Consider the following 24652-nt stretch of genomic DNA (forward strand, 5'->3'; position numbering starts at 1 on the left):
ATTGTGTTTGTGAAATATTTTCATTTAACAGTAATTATTGTCTTCACATCTTGTGATCTAACTCGTAAATAGCTGTTACTAGAGCAATCTTTGGACAACCACTTCTGTTTGGCCATTGGAATTGCACGGGTAACTGTAGTAAAGTCATGTGATCAACAGTCCAGCAACTTTTATGTTAATGCTAATTACGAAAACCCAGCCAGTCTGTCACATAGACTGTGCGGCAGAAATAAAGACGGCGTAAGTTCATTTACAGTAGCTACTTAAAGTGACAATATAGCCACCATTTTCACTTCTTACTACCAGGCAATTATGAATTACACTGAATATTTATGACATTTAATTTCTGATGTGCTGGACCCACTCTTTCAATGGTACTTTCATATCTTAAGACATAAGTATTCTGGCTCATGGGAATAAATTACTGTGTGCCTTTGTGAATGCATATGGATCTCTGTAGCCAGTCGGTAGTGCTCTTCATCCAAGCACCTCAATTTCCCTTACTGACATTACACCTGATGCTGAAGGGTGCTGAGCTCTTCCAAGAGGCTGAGGTGTACCCTCGTCACCTATGAGAGTCACTTATAGGCTGGGGCTTCAGTGTCTCTGAGGATTGGGTATATCAAATGGACAGTGTCGAGTTAAAAAAACTTATCTTTTCAAAAGATGCTTTTGTTATTTATGTTCTGGTAGTGAGCCCAGACCCATCCAGGAATCAGGGCCAGTGGCCCCTCAGATTGTTCCCACCCGTGAGTGGAATGAGTCTTGTTATGTGCACCACTTTGGCGGTGATGGGTGACATGGAGCTGATGTGTGACACATCACTTCCATATTGGTACACCTAACAAAATGAATGTGCTGGGCATTGGGCTAAGGGGTTGTAGTGTAGGCCTGGAGCAGAAGGCTGGGACACAAGGCTGTTAAGGCTCTGGGGTGGGGCCCCGGATGAGGGTCTTACAGCTGGGGCTGAAGGTGGGAGTACAGGGATGTGAGGGCTCCGGCTAGGGATACATGCTGAAGGATGGGGGTGGGTGAGGAAAAGGTGTGAGGTGAACCAGGGTGCTCTGAGGCCACTGTGAGCAGAGAGACTTCTCCCATCTCTCTCTTATCTCTGCAGCACCTGGATGTGTGGGAACACCCCAGGGCCAGGCTCAGTCCCTGAATAGGGGCCATGGCTGGATGGGGCTGTGGTTGGGCTTGAATGGGGACTGGATCCAGGCTGAAGTGGGGGGACAAAGATGTGTTTGGATGAGGGCCAGGGCCGGGGCCAGGCTGCTGCAGTCTAGTGGGGGACAGGGCTGGATGGGGGCCAGGAGTGGGTGTTGTTACCCACAGACAATGCCATGCCTGCATGGGAAGTGAATGGAGGCTAGGACCAAATGGAAGTCAGGCCACCATGTCCAGAAGGGACATGGTCTGCATCAAAGCCAGGACACCACAGCCAGATGCGGGCAGGGGACAGGGTGCTGCAGCCAGGCTGCCATGGCTTAACAGGGACTATGGCTGGAGGTGCCACATACAGGCTGCCATGGGTGGACTGGGTCTGGGGCCAGCCTCCCTGTGGTAGGATCAGGGCCAGGCTGCTTCAGCAGAAGCCAGGTTGCTCAGCATTCTGGAGGGTGGGCCAGTTGGTGGACATGGGTGGGGCAGCCCTACACCTACTGCTGCAGATCCCTGGCCTGTGTTGTCAGATGCTACCAGCGTGGTGCTCTGCTCTCTCTAATGCTGGTATCACTCGGCTGCGTGCATGTGTTCCCTCTGTGCGCTGCCCCAGCTCTGCAGACAGCCGACACAGCAGACCCGAAGAGAACCCCCGATGACCACAGAGTCTAGTAAGGTGCGAAGGCACGTCGGCCAGGTTTATTGCCATATTGGACACAATAGTAGTTCCCTGTAGACTTCTTAGTCTAAGTCAGGGCATACTACAAATATGCACCCACGATCAACAGACTCGGCTCAGTCAGTGGCAGGACTTTCCACTGCCCCCTCGGCTGGACCCAGACCACACCCCAGGAGTACATTCTTATACACAGGTACAAACAATTTACACATCACTCCTGACGTATTGAGGTACAACCCTTCTACGTAGTGAGGTGCTGCCTCTCACCTTGTACATGTTGGTTCGAACAAAACAACTCTATCCATCATATTACCCTTTTGCCCCTGTCATTGGGATGGGTCGGCCTGTTCTTTCTTATCTGTGGAATGTTCCAGGGTAGGGTGTTCTGGTACCATGTTCATACTTCAATATGCTAGGTAGATATGTTTATGCAACATCAACCCTCTTCTTGCCAACTTCTGTGAGCAATGAATCCCTTTAGCTCACAGCTGAACTTTGCTTTCTGTTAGCAAAGTCTTGACCATTACTTTAGTTCAGGCCTAAGGCCTCATACTGGGCCTGTACTTACTACAGCCTGTGCAGCTTCATCGAGTGCCTGCATGGCTTATAGGGAACCACCATTAGGACCTCATTTTGCAGGGCACTGCACAACCACGTAGGAGGGAACTGGCTCATACTGAGATTTAATGACTGGCCCAAGGCCACATAAGAGGTATGTAGCAGAAATGGAAATTGAACCCAGAACAAAAGCCACATCTTCTGAGTCCCAGTCCAGTGCCTTAGCCACAAGACCATCTTTGTCTCAATTTGCCTTGCCTATGTTACTAGTGACATCCATCCTTGAATACCTCTGGAAGAATTCAGATCTAGTTATCACTATATAGACTATTTCCTTTTACCATTTCTTTCAGCTTGGCGAATTAAAATTATTGGGTCCAGTTGTTTTCTAGTCAGTTACACTCTTTGTAATCATACACTGATGTAAGACTACAATGTTTCACTTACAGATGTTGGAGGGAAAAGGTTTTTTTTATAAGTTATTTTCACTAGCATTCAAACAACATGGAAACTTTTTAATGCATTCCGTAATTGCCATTGCGGTTTTGCTGTATTTTGAGTCCCAAAGTCTGCAATAAGAATAATATTGGAATAAAAATGATAGGTTAGATTGGTGTCTAAATTAGAATACTTCTGTGAAATTTTAAGTGAATTTAAAATGAAGGGTAGCCGAGTTAGTCTGTATCTTCAAAAACAATGAAAAGTCCCGTGGCACCTTATTCACTAATAGGTATTTTGGAGCATAAGCTTTCATGGGCAAAGACCCGCTTCATCAGAGGCATGCCTTTGCCAATGAAAACTCATGCTCCAAAATATCTGTTAGTTTATAAGGTGCCACAGGACTTCTATTTGTTTTTAAAATGAAGGTGCACTGAAATTACAAGGTCCTAAAAATTGCTGTTCACTGAAGTTCAAGCATTAGTTATATGCCTGCAGTGGTAATTTCACTGCTGTGTCGGTTTTTTGTATAGGGATTGATCTCAGGTTTGCTAAATTTTGACCCAAATTTGACCTGACAGCCAGAAAACAGTAATAACTTTTGATCTCTGACAAAGACTGAGACTGACCCAAAGAAGAGGAATTCTGTAATTCATTACCAATCCATATTATATTGGTACTATTGCTTCAGATCTTAAAATGTGTGTTTTTAAATCTCCTTTTCATTTAAACACTTTCCCTTTTCTTAAACAGTGGAGATTTATATTTGTAACATGCTCTCCAATGCTTAAAATAATTTTTTTTTCTAGCTGATGTCTTTTTTCCTTTTCCCTGTGATAATCACTGGTCCCACCTGTCAGTCATAAGTTTGTTGCAGAATTTGAAACAAACCTTGGTTATTTCAGCTTGCTTTCTTGTATGAGCATCTGTCTGCACAGATAGCTGCTGCTGCAGGGCCAGCAGAGGGAGCAACGAATAGCATGTGATCAATTTGTGCAGGGCCTGACTCTGCTTTCACTGAAACAAATGTGAACTAGGAGTAACTCAGTTGAAATTAGAGGAGTTAAATGAGTATAAAACTTAGGTTCATTATATATGTGTTATTTCTTTTTTTATAGATTTCTCTGTGACAGGAATGGTCTATTTTTTATTTTTTTTAATTTTTTTTTTTTGTTTAGGGCAATATCAGTGAAACTATGACACTTTTTGGACATAATTACGTCAAAAGTCAGGTTTGGACAACTCACAGATGCATAAAAGAGATCATTATGACTATCTGGTCTGAACTCCTGCATAACAGAGGCCATCGAATTTCACTTTGTAATTTCTGTGTCAAGCCTAAACTGTCTGGATAACCTAGAGAAACTCTCAAAATTATCCCTTGAGCTCCACCAGATGTTCTACGTTCTATGTGGCATTACATTTTGAGGAGAAAACTTTAATTTTCATTACGTATTTTATAGTGTTCAGCACTGCTTGGCAAACCAGACGACCATCAAACTTAATGCAGATTTGTATATGGTATATCTAGCATGTACACAGATATAATATTTCTAGATTGCTTTGGAGTGAAATGCAACCATGTAGTCTGAGCTCAAGATTGGGAAGAGGAACTCCTAAGGATTTTTTATAAAATTAAAACTGGTTAGAAAATTTCAGCATGTTTGAAATTTGGAAGAAAAAATAGATCATTTTTGTTTTTCATAGACATTTTTAATGTTCCACTCCTATTTTTTTCAATCAGTTCTCAGTCTGTTTGGAAAACTTTGATGAAGAATGGGTGGGAGGAAACACATTGACATTTCCCGCCTTTTTTGACCAGCTCTAGCTTTTACCTTGACTAAAGTAAATATTGATTCTTCTTGTCCCATTGGACAAGTCCCTGCCTCTCTGATTCAGCCAAGCACGTAAGCATGTAGATGACTAGTGAGTGCAAAATCACTGTGCAGTCAGACCTGTAAGCTCCAGTTCTCCACTGTTTCTGTCTCCCGTCTGTGCTTAGCAGACAATGGTTGACACTAGGGAATCTATGTAACACCATGGTCTTCATCTACCTATCCCTGGCAGAAGTTAGCAGCAGAGAGTTATTCTCACTTCCACAGGTACAGACTAGCTCATGGGGGGTCTCCTGCCTCTCGACACATCCTTCCCACCTCCTTAGACAGACAGCAGCACCAAGAGGTGGGAGGGAGGCCTGTTCTCTGTACTCAGAAAGGGTGAGGCCAAGGCAGAAGGGATGGAGCTTGGGGCAGTCAACCTGCCACCCTCTTCACATGCTCTCCACAGCATGGCAGTAACTGGCGCGCCAGGCCCCTTTGAAATGCTTTGCCTGGGGGCAATTGCCTCCTTTGCCCCGTCCCCCCAACCCCAGTCAGCAGGCCTATAGACAGACCCTTAGCCCCATCTACACTAGCTCCACCATCTTTATGTAACAATCACTGAGACCACTGAGGAAGGGAGAGCAAAGTCTGCTGTGTATAGTTAGCTAAGAGCCAGTTGCTTTTCAGCTCATGCCATAGAAGCTCGTGGCTTTAGCTCTAAAGTCCCAAGTTCAATCCCACTTGTCAACAACCAGGGTCTGTCAGCTTTATGTTTAGGTCACCAGAGATTCCCCTTCCAGAGAGAGAATTCTCCAGTCCACATCTCTAGCTAGTTTGTTCACCTTTTCCCTTCTTACATGTCCAAAGTGAACTTGATGGACCAGAGAATCTGTCCCACAGCACTTTATACCCATGTGTGTACAGGAATAAGTTACTGCAGGAGGGGCAAAGCAGTGGAGAATCAAGTCGTGCTACCTCAGTGTCTCCATCTGGGAAATGGAGGTAATAATACTTACATTTCATTTTTTATTTCTCTGTGATAGGGAAGTGTTGCAAAGGTTAATTAATGAATATTCGTGAACTGCTTGGAGGTCTTCAAAAGGCAAGGACTATAGAAACTAGAAACATGTTGTTTGTCATGGGGTTGTAAACCACATTTTGGTCATCAACACACAGGCTGGGAAAACAGTTGTGAACACATACCAGCCTGGAAGGCAAATATGCTTATCTTCTCTTACTAGGATGATCAGACAGAACAGATATTTAAACTCATTCTTTATTATAAAAAATAATCACTGCAGTTGAGTGCAAGAGTAGACTTTTTCAAGGCTGCACGAGCAGGGTAAATATTGTAAAGATGGTTCTGATTTTTGCCCAGTGTAACTCTTCTTACTTTGCAGTGGCTACTGATGAGCTGGCTTCTTTGAACTTTGCATTGTGTGGCTACCAGGTCTGCCTAGGCTGTGATAAGTACCCCCCTCACCCCCAAGGGAATGAAAGCTTGTACAGTCCTTGCTGGAAGCAGTTATCTTATGATAAGCTGTAAGTTCTTAGCCTTCTAATTTAATTCTGTAGGTTCAAGGGCAGTGAGTGGGTAGTTTTGCCCCAAATGGCATTTCATGACCTTGGATGTCTAAAAATCAATCATAACCCTTTCTAGAGATGAGTGAATAATTCTTGGTGGCTAATTTAGTAAGTAAAACTAAACCACTTTTTCTATTTGTGGACTGTTCAAGTAGCTTGCTATTTTCTCAATTTGTCATTGGGTTTTATGGGACTACCTTTTTGTCTCTCTCTGTCTCCTTTGTCTGTAGATTGAGCTGGAATTTTTCACTGTGAGCATTTGATACTTACTATTTGAAATTACATTTGTGTTGATTAGCAGTGACTGGTCTCATACATTACATGGTATTGCTTCTGTTTCTTGTCTGGATGAGCCATCTCTTACAGTTAGGAGAAGGGCTTTCTGAAGAAGTCACTGGGGCTTGGAATTTCTCCAGGGGCTTAATCCAAAGCCCATGGAAGCCAGACACACTAACTCCGAAGTGATGTGGATTAGACCAATGCAAAAGTAGCAAATAAGCAAGAGTGGGGAAAATGTTAATTCTGTGTCTTTCTGGGCCACCTAGGCCTTGCTCTAGGACTCTATTCCCAGGAACAAAATGTATGCAACACTGGTAATCTGGGGTAAATTTTTCCAAGCACTCACTAAAGGTGAGGTAGGCAGTCATGAGCCATTAGGGTATGACTTCAAAGCAAAGTTATTTCAAGATAACAGCCATTATTTCAAAATAACTATCCTAGCCTCTACACAATGCAACTGCTCTTTCAAAATATTTTCAAAAGAGCGGTTGGCTTATTTCAAAATTGATAAACCTCATTCCACAAGGTATAGCACTTATTTCAAAATAGTTGTTTGGAAATAGGGGCTGTTAAGAGATGGAATAGAGCCTATTTTGAAATAAGCCATGCGTCCAATGGCTCTATTTTGAAATAGGTTGTATGTGTGTAGACACTATATTTCGAAATAGCCGAGTGCTATTTCGAACTGCATTTTTGTGTGTAACAGCGTTATTTCAAAATAAGCTGTTCCCAAATAGCTTATTTCGGAACAAGGCTGCTGTGTAGAAATTCCCTTATTGATTTTTTTCAAATAGGACTTAGGTTCCTAAAGATTTAGGTTATTTTTTTTTTGCAAATGTTATGCTATGGCCCTGATGCTGCAAATGCTTAACTGTATGTGGGCCTCAAATGAATGACACGTACATTTTACATATAATAAATTGTGTCTTCCTTGAGCTACACCAAGTCTCAACTTGAAAGCTGTTGAAGGAGAAAATTGTAAAGCCTAGAAATAGTAACAAAAATGTACTGGGGAGGCTCACTCAGAATTTCAGGTGGGTCTCTGAAGCTCGGAACACACTTCCCTCAGCTATGAGAAGTATGTAATCCACACGCTTTTCCATAATGTTACTTCTACAATCACTGATTTCTGATGTAAATAAGTTTCAATAAAAAATAAGGGGATGCCAAATCTGTGTAGGATGCAGGTAACCTGAGGACTAAAACAGGGGAAGTCCCTTGAAATTAGGCCATTTGAGAGGTACTTCAGTGCTTCCTAGCAAAGGGGAAGAGCAATGCTAGAGGCCTAGTCTACAGTCGAAAAGGTTTGTCTGTAAGTAGAAAACCTTCCTGGTGTGGATGTGTCTTATATCAGCAAAGGAGTGCTTTTGTCATTAGTGCATATTCCAGATCACCCAAACAAAATAAGCTGTACCAGCAAAAGTACTTTTTTTCTGACATAACTGCAACCACACTAGGGCTTTTGCCAATACAAACGCATTATAAAAGAATTCTCTCCCTAGCCATCATTGGTACACTGTCAAAAGCGTTCAGTGTACAGGCATGCCTGTTACGTTCTCAGTTTGTCATCCTCATTTGCTAGCGTAATATTTTACATCTTCATTTCATCTTACATTTGATGGATAAAAATATGTTTCTACTGGATTGCAACTAACTTCAATATTTTCTGAAGTTTGCTTTTGAATAAATAATAAATACTGGCATTTCATGTGTCAGAATTCAAACACCACCAGTGTTTGTCTCTGAGCCCATTCCCAGTAATAATCTCCTTGGTGGAAAGAGGATGGATATGCATTGTGCATTGGGAGGGAGAAGGTGCATGTGTGGTTTGTCTTTTAAATGTCACTTCCCAGACTAAGGCATCGCTCTGATAATGTGCTAGATTTGATTAATCTTGAATAAAGTTGATGATTCAGGGCCATATTGTAAATTGATACAAATGGATGTCACGCAAGCCAAAAGAGCTACATGCCTTTATATCATTTAAAGGCCTGTCTCTCACTGGGGTGGAGAGCAATTGAAACTTTACTCCTCCTTCTCAAGGGAGAGGAATGAGTTCTGAATGTTGGTTATTGTCACCTGGACGCTGCTGGGATGGATGCCCTAAAAATACATACAGCAATAATAAATATGCTGTGTTGGTCCTATGGGTATACAGAGAAGACCTTTAGAAAGACCAACAAACAACTGACTTGGTGATATAGGAAGAAAAGCCAGTGTTCACAAACCTGGGTCATACTGTTAGACATCGAAACTCACACTTAGAGAAGCTGACTAGCTGTAGCTTCTCTTGACTTCACTGATGCTATATCCATAAATAATGTGGTAGAGGTGCTTGTTACATGGTAATAAAATTAAGTTCGTAATAGCAAGGAAAGTAGAGGGTGATGTGACATTTGTGAATGATGTTCCTGATGTGTTCGCCGTGTAATGTGCATTGCTGAAATGAGGTAGCAGTGCAGCTGGAAAACTGGAAAATAGCAGTTTTGTAACTGTGAGAGAAGCTATAGACCAGAGCTGTATTAGCAAACATGTTATTAATTGAATGGAGCATGAGTCAAGACTGAGTATCTTCTTAAGCTGCTAACACTGGGGATGGCATTGTAACCATCCTCTTCTCTCATTTTTTTTGCTTTATAACACTTTTCCTGAAGAGGGTCACCGTGGCAACGTGGATCGTAGGGAGGCTTTTCTTCTGTAAGAGGTTCTCACTCCTTCTGAGGGATTCCCCAGCATTCCAAGGCCAGCCAGGAGATATAATCTCTTCAGCCTGTCCTGAGTTGGTCTTTGGTGGGGTGGGACTTCCTTCCAGTGGGGAAAGCCTGGTAGAGTTCCAAAGGAAGCCTGCTACAGCAGGGGACATTCTTGTCAGGTGCCTGAACCACCTCAGCTGGCTTCCCTCAGTTTGGAAGAGTAGCAGCCCTAACCTGAGGCTCTGGAGTAGAGCATTATAAATATAGGAGCAGTATATACTCTTGTGGATCTTCTTTCGATGTCTGAATGAGCAACATAAGTCACTCTTCCCACTAGGAGTGACACCCCAAATACATGTGAACTGTGAGCAAATGCTGCAGATGGAACCCAAGTGCTTCTAACTTTTTTTGTTGTGCTTTTCAATCGTGAATCTTAATGGACTCCCTAGTACTTTGCTTCATGGAAGTATTTTAATAGTCATAAGACTCACTCCAGTCTGCTGTGTCCTTTCCACCATTTACTTTTTAATATTGGTAGCGGTTTTCCTTCTTGGCTTAGGAATAGCTTAAAGAAAGCTAAAGAGTCAAACACGCCTGTGTAGACTAATGAGCTTGTCACACCATTCTCGTCAGCTTCCCCTGAACCTGTCTGGTGTTCCAGCGATGGATGATTGTTCTGGGAGGGAGAGAACTGGCAAATCCCACAGCCGTATGTTAGGGAATAGACAGGGCTTCTCCTGGAACTCGGAAGAGTATAACTATGTTCAACTGAGGGGAAGGGATGCCCAGGTGCCTCCATCTGCCAGTGCTTATCTCTCCTATTTTAAAAGGAGCGTGACTGGGTTTGGTATGGCTGTGAGGATGGATGTATATCTGTGCATCAGAGGGGAATGACCAGTCATTTGTCTCTTCACTGTGGAGTGTGCCTGAAGCTATCAATCTTTCAGCCCAGCACAGCAGCTCCTTCTGCACATCATTAGTCGAATGAAAGGAAACGCAGGAGGATCACAACTCTTAGCTTCTTGTATTTCACTTTCTTTTCTCCTTGAATGTGATTCTTTTCCTTCCTCCGCTTTTGCCCATCCTACTTGCCATTATGGGGAAGGGACAGTGGGGGTCAAGGACAAGAAGTTATTAGGGTTAAGGGCTTTACCCCTGCAGTTTAGTCCCTCTCTGCTAGCTGAGGGAGAGGTGAGAGACAGAAGGCATAGTAACAACATGCAGGCCTCAAACATTTTGTGCCATTTGCAAAACGAGCCTGTTGTAGGTTGGCTTGAATATGCAAGGGCATGCTTACGCAAGCTTGCCACTATTTCATCTTATTCCCTCCCCCACTTTGTCTTAAAACTCCTTCCTTCGCTCTGCTAATGTTTGCAAGTATGCGTGGCGTCTGCTCGGTCCAGTCTTGGTTTAGAATGGTTCAACCTGTAGTGTAAGATACAGCCAACTGGTTTGGCTGCCGAGAGACTGCCTTACACATTATTTGCTTTTGCAGCATTTGCCATCAGCTTGGACACTTTTGCTAACAGTTCCTAGATTTGATGGCCTAAAGGTGCCTGGAAGGGTTTGGAAGGATGGCCAGGACTCCTGAATTCCCTATTCTCTTGGATTGACAGAGACAGAATCTATTGACCTTCAGGGTACAGCGTAATAGGATTGGCTATTTTTTAACTCTGGTTTTTGCCTCAGGGTATATATGCACGGGCTGGGGAGGAGGGGTGATTACATATTTGACTTGTTTTGCAGGAGTCGGTTTAGAGCTGAAGTTGGTAAATTTAAACACATTACATGTTTGCTGAACAAAGGGAAGCTTGAGTGATACGTTTAATGAATGCCCTAGCTAAGCCTGGAAGCTTCCTGACGGTGGGCACCTGGTGGGGACTCAGGGATTCTCTCAGTCGTACATAGATGTTCTCACTCTGGGTCCTAGAATATCTATTTGCCACGCTGTTGGCTCCTTTATCTGCAGGTTGAGCAAATCATCACTTTTATCTGCCCCTGGACCTCTCGTCTCCCTGCCAAGTTTTAAGGAGTGATTATTGCTGTGTTAGCATGAGCCTGCCTACCTCAGGTGGCCCATCTGTGTCCACAGCTGCCCTCTACCGGGCCTTATGGAGGGCATTCTAATGCCTTTGAATGTCACCTTGCTTCCCCCTTGCTGCTTTTGCTCTCCCCCTCTTCCCCATGCACAGTCTTGCTGAACCTGCAGGCTCCCTTTCACCATCTGCATTTTCTCCGCTGTCATTAATCTTCCTGTTCTGCCCATTTTGGTGTTAATTCTAGAGTTCACATTTTTATCAAAAACCTCTGTGGGGCCATTGGATTTTTTCATCTTCATGTGGCAAGAGAGCGGTGGATGCATTTATTGTGCTCTGTCCCCCTGCCAGAAAGATACTTACTGGCACCACTGGAAGAAAGTGTCAATGTTTGCATTACAAACGTCCCTCTTTGTAATAATGCTTTGCAATTACACATCTCTGTCTGCTGGCCTTTGCCAGCCTCAATCTGAGAGGTTTATCAGTTGGCCATTAAAATCTGCTGCACATGCAAATTAAGTCTATCAAGTTTTGTACATCCTTTTTCTTCACTAAAAAAATTGTCTAAATGTTTGCAAGCAAATGTAGTAACACTTTGCACTTTGTAGGCACTTATATTTGGGGATCTGAATGCTTTGCTAGTGCTAAGCCAGTCTCACCACACCCTGTGTGGTAGGTAAAGATTAGCTCCATGTTACAGTAGGCAGAGGTTAAGTGACTTGCCAAAGATCACGCAGCAAATTAGTGGCAGGGCTGGAGACAGCACCCAAGATGTCCAGTTCCATGTCCTATATGAAATTCCTCTCCACAACCTTTCTGACCTCTAGACAGAGGTGAGCAAACATTTTATGTTGTGCCTCACTTGTTGCAATTAGCAGGGCACCCCCAACATGTCTAATGTTAAACCAAACTGATGGAAAAATTGGTTATGAGCCATGAAAAAACACAAATATTTGGAACCTGTAAGAAAGTAAGTATGCAAAATGTAAAACTGTTAATCGGTGTATGAATGTGAATGCACATGCATAAATCAGTAACATATTTTAGCATGTTGAATGAGATGGATGAGCCTGAGACTCAACAGCCAGCTCTACTGCTCTCCCCTTCTGAAATTTCAGGACCCCTCTGAGGGGGCCCACCGCCCACTTTCCTCACTCCTGCTCTAGAATATGCCAATTAAACTTCCTTAAGGCAATTGATGTGGCAACAATTGAAACAGTATCCAGAGCTTGCCCTATGAGATAATTATAGAACCCTGCGAAATCTCACGTGGTCCCACCAATTGCCTTAAGAGAATTTAAGAGAATTTAAAACTTACATAGTTTCTTTGCAAATTCTAATAATACTTAGCACATTCCATTAAGGCTCCCACCCTTCCCTAAGGAGGTATGTGAGTGCATTCCTCTTTCATAGGTCGGGAAACTGAGGTAGAGAGGCTGGAGCTTGCTCAAAGCTATGGAGAATGTGGACACTGGAGCCAGAACGAGAACTTGGTAGCTCCTGAGGCCTAGTCCACTGCCCAGATGTCTAGATCACACCTATGTCCAGAGCAGTGTACCACTCGAATTACCAACTGCTGTCAAATACAGGGATTATGCAACCTCTTTCTCCAGATACTATAAGATAATTGTTACGTGAGCAGGTGCTTGAAAGGGCAAGTTGCCCTATGTCTTGTTGTGAACGTAGAGAGGATGCTTATTTAAAGAGAGCATGAAAGGGGAAGACTGAGAAATTAGAACAATGGTATCAGAGGGGAGAATGGAAGCAGAGATTATTTTAGGATTTGATGCCCTGAGGGACTTTATCTGCTCCAGAATTTAGCCAGGTATTGTAATTTTGCAGTCTTTGTAAAACAGGTACAATGTGCTGTTATGTTGGACATTGATTTATATTTGTGCTGAGAAATAAACGTGTAAATTATTTCTGAGCGACAACCAAGAGGAGGGCTAGTTTTTTACTGAGCTGTCTAACAGAGAGTAGTCCAGCATATGCGGCTTGTAAAGCGCACGGGTTAGTAATGGGCAAACTTGGCAATGCTTAATTACATGTGAGGATTCCTGCCAGTCCCTGCAACCAGTGCTCCCTCTATTTTTTGCCATCCCTGGGCAGAATAAGTTTTATTACGTATGCCAAGGCATGTGCGGTTGTGCACCACCAGTAGAAAAACATGCTGCCAGCTGTGGGTTGCTCATTAGCTGGATGGTACTTGAATCTCTCCGGGGTGGCTGCCCAAGTGCTCAGCTTACAGGGAACACTGCTTGCAACCAATGTTACCTCTAACTTTTTCCATCCTTGGGAGGAATAAATTTTGTTATGTGCACCCAGGCATGCACAGATGTGCACTGCCATAGAAGGACACGCTGCTCTGCTAATCAGATGGGTGGCACCTGTATCTCTCCTGGGCAGCTGTCCAAGTGCTCAGGGAACACTGTCTGAAACCCTAATTATCTTCCCCTTTATTGGCAGCCTGATGCGATGTACTAGCAGGTGTGTGCTAGTGGCGTCCAGGGATTCTTACCTTGGATTCTAGAGAGCTGTCTGAACATTCCAAGGCATCTGGGGGATTTTCTGCTGTTTATATGCAGAGGATCCCATGGAAATGCACAGTCCCACAGCACACACACATCTGTGCTTGCACGCTGTCAACCTCCGAGCCCCAGTCTAGATTTTATAGAAGAGGAAGGGACTCACCACTGCTTTCTGGGGCATAAATGAAAGGAGAGCCTCAATCGGCCTTTACGCGTAGAAGGACTGTTCAGTGAGACCCATCTCAGAGATCAGTGAGCCGCACCAGCATCTCAGATTCCTTGGGCAAGGAGTACAGCCCCAGTTTGCCTTGTGAAGAGAGCCTCGACATGAGGGAGGAAACTCCATCAATCCATTCACCCAACCAAACGTGACATGTTACAACAGGGAGATAATAGACATCTGTTGCTTCCACGTTTTCTCGTAGGATTCGTTTAAGGACAGGTTTGCCATTTCCTAATGCTGACTTTGGGTCTGATTCTTACTTACACAGAGCCCCCTTTTATGTTGCCGGAGCAGTGGGAAGGGGCGTTGAGACATAGGAGAATTGGGGTCTTAGATGTGAGGACGTTTGGGAAGGAGAAAACAGTAATGGTTGAATGCAGTAGCCTTTCACTTCCCCAGAGTCCTGGCTTCTCCCAGTCTGTCGCAGAACAAAAGTGAAATGAGTGTGGTGATCTCCGACTAGGCCCCACATGATATTTGTTTGCATTTCTAACTCACTTCACAGTTCAGCAGTATGGGCAGTTTCTGTTCCGGAGAGGCCCAGGACTGGCTTAGCAGGAGGAGCTGACTGGAGGATGATGTTCAGAACTGGGTGAAGGTCCCAGGACTGGACCGGAAGGGGATGATGCAGCAGGTCAGACACGACTTGTTGACGTGCAGTGGCAGAATGGAGTGGAGGTACAGAGAGAGGCTTGGCAAAGCAGAGGGCCCGGACTGAACACAATGACAGAGCTGTGTGGAGGTGCGGGCCTGGAACAGGAGAGAGCTGCTGGACATCAGAATTGAGTTGCATTGGCAGCAGCATGTAGAAGGAAGCTTGCAAAGCTCCTGCTCTCCCTCAGAACACGCAATTCTACTCACTGCCTTGAATTTATCCAATTCAAGAACAATATGAAGATCACAAGGCTGACCACAAATGTAAACAAACAAACAAGCTAGCAAAAGATGCTGTATTCACTCATTTTGCCCAAAACAGCTACAAATTCCCACCACTGGAGGAAAAGCATTGTATTCTGTTTCTTCTTAAAGTGCCCCCCACCCTCCCCCTTAGCACGCTGATGCTATATTTGTGCCTTGGAGATGAACCTGTGATGGATGGATGCTGCTTGTCTGGGTTTTTCACCACCATTTCCCCTGGGGCACTCTGTCTGCTGGCAGGGAGCACCATCCCAAAAGATGGTATCTTTTGCAAACTCGACAGCTAACAGACAGGTTCTCTCTCTGCCTATTTCCCAAAAGAAGAGCAGGCTTAATCTGGTTTTTATAGGGCATATTTCATTATAATCTTTGTGACTTTCCCTGTTCCCAATATGCTATGCAAAATAACAAGCTGTGGGTGGGAAAAAGGGGAGGAGCTGAGGCTTTGCACTCTTGTGACATGGATAGATTTTTATTTTAAAGTGGCATGGGGTTTAATTGCTCACTGAGCCACTGTCTTACACTTTCAGGCACATCCTGCCACATCCTGTTAATGAGCTGAGAGGCTGCATTCACCCAGTGGTAGATCTGTTTACTGCAAATTAGGTGGCTTTTTTAGACCACCAGCATAATTTTAAAGAGGTGTGGCTATTAAGGCTAAGTATTTGGATTTATCTATGTTAAACGGCACTTACTGGATTCGTAATGTATAATTTCCTCTGGCGATTCTTATGTTTTAGAGAAACGTCACCGAAACCTCAAGAATCGCTGTAGCATAGTCACCGTTTGTCTAAGAGGGTTTTTGGAAGCTGGATTGCTTTGGTTTGCACAGTAGCTGTCTCTGGCATGATGGATCATGCTGGAAATCACCCAACAAGTATCTCTGTTCCCAATTAGAACTGGAAATGGAGCTGCTTATGAGAGCACAGAGATGATGGCTCCGGTGGCAGCTGCTACCGTGGAGATGGAAATGATCCATTGTGAAACAAATACGCTATATTGTCTAGGAGAAGAGAAGGTTTTTAATTTGTGTTTTGAGGAGGCACGGTGAAGTTGCTTAGCCGCCAATTCATTGTGAATTAAATTGTGCATATTCAAGCGAGGAACATAGTGCTATTTTGATAAAAATTGATATTTTTTTAAAAACCCACCATTTTGTAGGACCTATAAAAATGTACTTCTCTTGGAAGCAATAAGTTCACTAAGAAAAAGAGCCAGGACCAATGTTGACATGGGTGGTTGTTCAGATTCTGTATAAATAAGTGAGGATCCTGATATTTACAGAGATTGCTGCATTTAGCTGATGAAAATACCCATGGTAATTTAATCACTGTGAAAGGGACACAGTCAAGTTAAAAATCAGAAATTTAAGTTAAAATCTGTGTGCAGGTGTGCACATGCACAGTCTTTACCTGTGTTACCAGTAGTTTCACAGTTAATTAAAACCAAAAAAAGACTTAAAATGTATGAGTATTTTTGCATTTTATTTAGCTTCGACATTGAAGCTAGACGGATCAAGTTTGCTTCCTGAATCTCATGCACTAGCTGGGTATTATTGTCTTTGTAATTCCGTTTACCCATATTCACAATTCTTGTTACCTCTATTCCATAGAAGACTGGTCCCCCAGGAACTATCTGTGATGGACGAATTGGTTAAAAATACAACAGTTAAAGATAAAATAATGCAAGATGTGATAGGCTCTAACCAGCATGGTAGCTGAAAAGGAAAATCATGCCTCTCTAATCTCTTGGAACTAGTAAAGTCTGTTTGTTGTTATTGTTGTTATTATTTTTTTCATAAAAAAAAGAGGAACTGGAACTCAGCCAGCTCCCTCGGCCCCAGCCAGTCCTGGGGCTGGGGCTGCTGAGGTGCTGGTACTCAGTACTGACAAGTACCAGCGTAACTAAAGCACAGAGTAAAGTAATGGAAAAAGGAGAACAGGTTGACAATTGATTTTGACTTCCAAAAAGGCCTTTGAAAAGATCTTGCATATGAGGGTGCTGAAGAAGCAGCTAAGAACATATTCAAGGGACGAGAGGCAAAGTACCGTCTAACCAATCAAAAACTGTCTAGGAAGGAGAAAAGGAAGAGAAAGATGATACTGTCAGCTTTCCTCATGGCAAAAGGTTACCAGCCAGGTGCCTCAAAGTTCTATGCATGTTTAATATGGCAGGAGTCCAGAAAGCAGATGGGGAGGAGTGAGGCTGCAAAATTTGCAGCTGTCATAAAGTACTTTTTCAGCTGGTGGTCCCTATATACATATTCCAATGGGGGTATGAGTGCACTTCATGTGCCTGAGAGCAGAAGATTTTTGATAAGTGTCTGTTGGTCTGCCCGGTGCCCTTCTGCTTGAGCTTCAAACCAAGGGGTTTAAAAGGGGTGGCATGGCCTGGCTGCCTCTTCAGCTCCTGTGAGGAGCTTCATAGAGACCTAACCAAGCTAGGTGAGTAGGCAAGATGATTATGAATGCAATTCAGTGTCCATAAGTGCCAAGTAAAATGCATTAGGGAAAAAAAAAACCAGAATGACTCATGCATCATATAGGGTTCTAAATTAACCCAGGAAAGGGGCCTAGACATCGCTGTAAACAGCTCACTACTGACCTCTGCCCGGTGTGCCTCAGTGGTCTAAAGGCAAATAAGATGTTAGGATGCATAAGGAATGAGATAGTGAATAATACAGAGACTATTACCATGCCTTTACATAAATCGACTGTGCAACCTCGTCTGAAAAACTGTATATAGCACTGATCCGTCTCTACAGGATACTGTGGAATGGGGAGTGGGGGCGGGGAGGTTGGTGTTTCAGAGAAGAGCAATGAGAATAAGAGGTCTGGGAAAATTCCCACCTGAAGTGAGATTGAACAGATTACTTGCCATAGAAAGGAGGTAAATAAAAAGGGTTGGTAAAAGAAGTATATAAAATAATAGCTGGCACAAAGCACTTCTGTTCTTTCTGTCTCATAACACGAGAAGAAATGAGCATTGAATGTAATAGATGGGTAGAAAAGTTAAAACCAATAGAAAGGAAATCATTTTTCACACACCGTGTAATTAAACTATGGAACTCACTGTCATGGGAGGGTGGTGAGGCCAAGAACATTGCAAGATTTCAAAAAGGACTGCACATTTATATTGATAACTGACATATCCAGAGTTGTCACAATAACAAATATTTTGGAAGGAATGTTAAACGTCACATTTCAGGGCTTAACTGTTAGAGATCTGGGGGACAGATTATCCCACATCTGCCTACTGTGGGGTACTTAGATCTTCCCCGAAGCATCTGCTGTGGTCTGTTGTCAGAGAATGGCTACTGGACTAGCTGGATCTCAAGTCTGATACAGTTGTGGCAATTTCTGTGTTTAAGGCCCTTCCTTGACTCACAAAACCTGAACCTGGGACCTAAATCTACCTGTCGGTATCCATTTGGGTAGGGCTACAGGTGAAAACTTGCAGTTTGACAATCTTTATGGAAAAGTCCAGTAGAAGTTAAGAGGGATAAAAACATAAGAGTCTTACAGAAATTACTCTACAAACCTGATAGTATTTAACAGAGGATAAAATCTTTCCTATGGCTGATTTGAACCATTCTTCAGAACTCTGTAGTGGGGATGTAATTTTCTATTGTAATATCAAGGCAGTTTCAAAAAGCCTCATCATTTTCTGTTACATTCTGTAGGACACTTTCTTAAGGGAAACATGGGTGTAAAAGGGCAAAATGGTAAGAGTCAAGGGATATTTTGCATGTGATTCTCTGTATTGAGCCACTCCCTTTGAGCTCCAGGCTTTCCACTGTTGTGCAGTACAGTGTACCTTGTAGTGCAAACACACAGGCTGGGTAACCAAGATGGGATTGGAAAACTGGGACATTACCACTTTAAGTCCAAGTCCAACCTGTGCTTTTATAGAGGTTTCTTCCCTCATCCTTATTATAAACCTCTCCTGCAACCCCCAGGACCTGCAAATCTGCTCTATTATCCATCTTCAAAAAGGACTGAGCCGAGCTCCTTTCTGTGCTGTTTTAAGGTCAGCTCATTTATCATGATGGCGTTAAGGCTGAATGAGATGATTCTTCGTGTCCTTCCCATTGCCTCGTACCCAGTAAGCTGTGTGGGCCACCTCCTGCTTTTTGTCTCTAAAAGCTCCATGCACGAGGCACTGCACATTATGGCTGCTAAGGTGGCCCAGAAATGTGAAGCTAAGACAGTACTAAATGATGAGAGAATGTACTGGGACAGCAGTTAGCCACAAGCCTGGGAGTTGGGTGTCTTGGGTTCTTTTCCCATGCCTCCTGCTTACATCCACATCCTGTGTGCTCTTGCACAAATGATTTAACTTATCAGTCTCCCCCTTTGGAAAGGGGGTAATAATACCTACCTTGCACAGGGCATTTCTGGAATGGGAAATACTATAGAAGGGCTGAGTAATAGTAACAGCATCAAGTAGCAGCACTACAACAATTTTTTTTAGAAGGCAGCTGCCCTGCTTGCCCTTAAAGTCCTGTATTCCCCATGTTAGTTTTAATTGTCAGTTATTCTGTAACATAGAGACCCCACTTTACATTCTTGGTTTAAGATTTAACGCAGATTGTGTTTAACTCTCTTCCCCATTTCCCATTCTAAGGAATTTTTTTTCTGAGTGCATCAGAAGCCAGAGACAGATGTCGCTTGTCAGCATGAAGACTTGTGGGTTGCTGATACCCTTGGTGTTGCTTGAAGCTTCACCTTCACTTGCAGAATGTCTGATGACCAGTTGGCGTTTTTAGTCTCACGAGGTTCCAGAAACAATACTCATGTCCTTTTGCACCACAGCACAGAAACTGAAACCAAGTCAGGACCACAGGGAGAAATTACAGAGGTGCCTTGAATGACTCCATAGTTAAGCCTGTGTTGAAGTTTGCATTTGAATCAGGACTAAAATCCCTCTCTTCAACTCTGAAATGTCTCAATTTAGTTTCCAAATTTAACTTATTTTTTAATGGGGCAACTGAATAAGGAAGAAGAGATTGTGGGGAGGGACCAGAAACTCATACAGAGAATTTTGAGCAGACCCTCTTGTATATTTAAGGACTCCGTTTCCCTCTTCTCATAGCACAAACATCACAGGACAGGTTCGGCATTATAAGCTGTGGGACCTGGTAGTAAGTGGTCCAGAGAACTCCATTCTGGAGAAATCTTGAGGGAATAGGGTGGCGTTTTCTTTAATGAGAAGTGGTCAACTCAATATTTCAGCTTCCATTTTCAGAGTCGTTCTGGCAGTTTTTTCTGAAAAAAACACAGAGCTTTGGGTTTTCTGTATGGCTTGTATTCCCTCTCAATGAATAGGCTAGCTTTTGCTGTGGCTACCATCTGCATTCATTTGGATGAGGGTTGATCATGCAATGCTCCTTCTTTTCAAGCAATTGGAGAGCTCACCATGCAAATCCCATGGTCTCTACTTTGACTTAACTTTCCCATGACTTTGGAGTCCTTGACACAGGCAGAAAACTGCTATTATGCACGGCTAATAGCTCCCCTAGATAGTAGATTACACACCCCGTGCCAAATGATAACAATTCATTATTTGTATTCTAGGAGTGCTTAGAGGCCATAGATTCAGAGTGCTAGGCAGTGTACCAACACATAACAAAAAGGCAGTCCCTGCCCTGAGGAGCTTACAATCCAAGCATAAGACAGGAGACAGAAGGTGGACACAACACAAGATGATGGGGTTTGGTCCTGCCTTGGGGAGGGGGCTGGGCTTGATGGCTTCTTAAGTCTCTTCCAGCTCTATTGTTCTATGATTCTCTGATTCTCTGATGAGGAGCACGCACAGATGAAAGAATGGGACACAACTGTGAAGCCAGGACAGCAGATAGTGATTTGTGAAACATCAGCCCTGGTGCCGAGTTCCTTGCCAAACATCGTAGCCTGGGAAGAGGAACCTAGCCTGGAGGAGAAGGAGGGAGGCATGACAAGGGTGGCTGTAGCAATGAGGGTGCCCCATGAAAAGAGGCTGCTATGGGATTTTTCTAGGCAAACTCCTATATAAATGGAGTAGGAGATGGGTATTTTACCATTCATGCTGTATTTTTCTGACTGTGTCGCTTGTTTCCCAATTCAGTGATAGCCATCCCAAACTCAAATATGGTCAGCTCTGTCCTCTATGTGCCATGTTGCATCAAATGGCACCAGAAATCTCAGCTCTTTTTATGGTGGCGAATGCTCTACGCAGTCGGAGAACTATAATTAGGTTCCTCCTCACAATGGCCAAATTCTGCAATCGTTACATACACTAAGTAATATTCACGTATGTGAGTAGTTCCACTGAAGTCAATGTGAGGCTTGTAGACTCTGGGCCTAAATAAAAAAGGCGGCGATCAATATTTAGTTGGAAATTCAAAGGCACAGCCTGTAATTATTTTTATTAATTCTCAGCAGTCTTCCACTGCATAATCCCTCTTCTCCCCCTTTCCTACATGTTGGATTCTTGGTCCCAGTGTAAAATGATCCTGTACACAACCAACTGTCATGTGAATGGTGCCAAATCCCTTTCCTGTTTATGTGGGAGAGGACCTTAATATTTTTATCGACCTGCTCAAGAAAGTGGTGTGGCTTTTCTTCCCATTTGGACCATGGAGAGTTCACTTAAATGAGAACAGGCTTTGTTTTTATTTCCCTAAAAGATACTAGGTCCAGCCTTCCTTTGTTGCAACCCAACGTAGCAAATTGAAAAGGTCCTAGAGCTTCAGCAAGGTAGAAATTAACCCCCTGTTTAACAGGTTAATTGAAGTTATGTCTCCTTTTTTAAGATGGGGACAGAGCTAAGAGTTGGGCAACCTGTTACCTATCCTCTTGCTCCCCACACTCGGCAGTTGTGTGCAGGTGATAGACATGATCTCTCTGTTTTGTTTCTCAGATGTTGATCTGCCCTTGAAGAAGGATGGGTTCACATCAGAAGGAACCACACTGGAAGCCTTGCTGCGCGGGGAAGGGATTGACAAAAAAGTGGATACTAAAGAGGAAGACACTATACAGGAAATCCAGGTAAAAAAGCACTGGATTGAGCACTTAGGTTGGCTGCATCATATGTCTTTATACAAGGACAGCAGGGCCGGCTTGAAGATTTTACCTTTCATTCTCTAAACCCAAACAATTTTGATCTTGTGCCATATGTGTCTTTGCGGGAGAATACTGTATTAATGCATAGTGATATCATACCCTTGTACCACAGCATGTTATTAAACCACCACTCAACATTGTGAGGATCAAAATAAATTCAGAATTTTGTACAACTATCCCGTAAATATTGTTTTGAGAATTGGGTCTGTCTGCCAAGTTCTTGATGGCTTACAACCCACACATGGCAGCAGTGGGACTGACAGCCAGTGTGGGCCCTGGGGCAAGGTGGAAGGGGGACCTGGGTCTGCACTCCCAGAAGGGGTGGCACCAACAGTGGAAGAGACAAAGCAGAGGGCAGTCAGCTCTTAGCACTGCCCAGAATATGGTGCTGGGCCCTAACTCCTCACAGCAGTGCAGCATTTCAAAAGGGCCTGGAGATCAGGCTGCCAACACTGCAGAAGTAGCAGCCGTGACCTCTGGAACTCTGGGCCCCTTTGAAATGCTGGAGTCCTGGTGTAACTGCCCCCTCTCCCTCCATTCCCCTTATCAATGGGCCTGTATGGCTGCAGTAGACTTGTGAAATTGTCAGCTATGGCATCTCACTCATTGAGAAAGATGAATCAAGACCATAAAGTGGAGCTGAGCAGCCTCAAGTTCAGATCTGGATTTGAAATTGGGCCTGTAGCTGCTTATCTTTTTAAAGAAGTGGCACTGGCCAGTTTTTTGTCTTTTTTCCAAACAGAATGGCTCAAAGCTAATAGCATAATCTTCTTCATCTTTAATATCCCAGTTATGATAAGTGACATAGGCTGGAAAAACTTCCTTTGAATTGTGCCATTATCCCTTTAAATATTAAATAATAAGGGTTGTCTTTTGATCATTTGCCAATGTTAACAGCAAAAATTAGTTGATGGTCTCTGTTGTTGGTAGGATCCTGATAATCTAAGGGACTGCTCAAAGAGGTGTATGCAATATGCATGAGGAAACCCTTTGACTCAGGCGAGTTTTGCTGAGGTTTGCAAACCATTCAAGGAAGTAGAAACAAATTTTGAATGAACCCAAGGCAACATTCTGAATTAACGTATGCTGATATATGGTTTCTAGTGCAAATCATGTGAAACTGGCAACACTTGGTGATTTTGGCCGAGATTCAAGTGTTGGGGTTGGTTCCTGAAACTTGAAACAAAACTCAACTATGTGGTCCAACAGAGGTCAAAGCTGAAATTCACGAGCATCAAACTTCTATTGCGTGAGATGCCAGCCCTACAATCCTTACACTTTTCACATATTCAAAGACAGTAGGATCGCAGCTACCAGTGACGCATGTAATGAAACGTTGCACAGATACATGTCTACATTAGCAAAAGTGACTAGTGATTTTTGGAAGCCTTGGGTGGTGGAGATCCCAGCTTGGGACACAATAAAGGGGCTTGATGTTTCAAAAAACAGACACTCTGCACCTTAGTGCAACCAAAAAATGTAGGTAATGATTCTTAACCTATTTTACTTCTCTTTAAATGAGAATCTGCTTATCTGCCCGATGGCAATTGCCAAACAGGAAGCATTCCCAGATCACAATGAGGTCTATGCGGAAAGCCTCCTTCAGCTCCCCCTTTCTGACTCTAATAAATTCAAAGCCCTAAAGACTCTATTACAGCAGCTTCCAAGGTCACACAAAGTCATGGTGCAGCATCTTTATGAGCGCCTTCGGATGCTGCTCTGCAATTTGAGCTCCCAAGTTATCCCCAGCATCAGCCTGAGGAAAAGAGACTTCAGAGACAGCAGAATTGACAGCAGTCTTGGCAGCACTGCATTACAAATGGGGGAGGGGAGCAGTTTCTGCACAAGGAGCCTTCAGCTGTACCCTCTGTGCTGTGACCTGTCTTATGGATGCTGGTTTAATTACGGAGCTGGTGTGAGAGGCTTACCTTGCTGTTGTTTCCCATGCAAGTGCAGCTTCATTGGATTCAGTGGGCACGACACTTATTTTAACCATAGGTCACTCTCAGCCCATGGTAGGACATTCAGATGACAAGATCATCATCAGTCCTTTCTGACCATGCAGAAGTGTAAGGGAGGCTGTGTGTGCGTATGCGTGTGTATGCATGTGTGTGCACGCGCGCGCGTGCAATGTGTGCTTGCGTGCTCACACAAATCTCCCGCTTACTCCTCCGTGCAGGCTCCACATTCTGCTAGTCTCTGCTTGGGAGGGTTCAGAAGGAAGCACTCTCTGTGGTGCTGCCACTCTGCCTCCTATGCAGCTGGGTGAGGGTATATAGTCATCATTCCCTCCTGGGTCCCAGCTCTGAACTGCCCTTTGCTATGAGCTGAGAGTGAGCTTTCATTCTAGCCCTTAATGTGGCTTGGGAAAAAAATGGATTCGTTACTTCCCTGCATTGAAATATGTTGAATTGGAAGAGAGTCCTGGAAGGACAGAGTAGGAAATAATAGATATTTTGCTAAAAAAGAATAAGGATTGCCCCTCTTAAGTAGGTGCAGTCACTAGGGGCCAGGTATTCAGCTGCTGTTTGCATGAATTGAAGATTTGGTCCTGTGTGAGCATAATGTTGAATGTGTGTGTCTAGTGCAGGAGTCAGCAACCAAAATAGCAAGAAAAGTCATTTCTTCAAAT

At 43.6% G+C, this 24652-nt stretch overlaps 1 protein-coding gene across 5 annotated transcripts in view; it reads left to right on the plus strand.

The window, feature by feature from the left end:
- The window catches only part of DPF3 (double PHD fingers 3), a 215845-nt gene that overhangs the window by 111524 nt on the left and 79669 nt on the right, over positions 1-24652 (plus strand). For all 5 annotated transcript variants that reach the window (XR_012645960.1, XR_012645959.1, XM_074997133.1 and 2 more), the window contains one exon: positions 21818-21945. Coding sequence is in view for 3 of the 5 variants with exons in the window: in XM_074997133.1 (XP_074853234.1) it covers positions 21818-21945 (128 nt within the window). In the remaining 2 variants the exon portion in view is untranslated. The remainder of the gene's footprint in view (positions 1-21817; positions 21946-24652) is intronic.

The sequence above is a fragment of the Carettochelys insculpta genome, chromosome 6, assembly GCF_033958435.1.
Source record: "Carettochelys insculpta isolate YL-2023 chromosome 6, ASM3395843v1, whole genome shotgun sequence".
In the NCBI taxonomy this organism is placed as follows: domain Eukaryota; kingdom Metazoa; phylum Chordata; order Testudines; family Carettochelyidae; genus Carettochelys; species Carettochelys insculpta.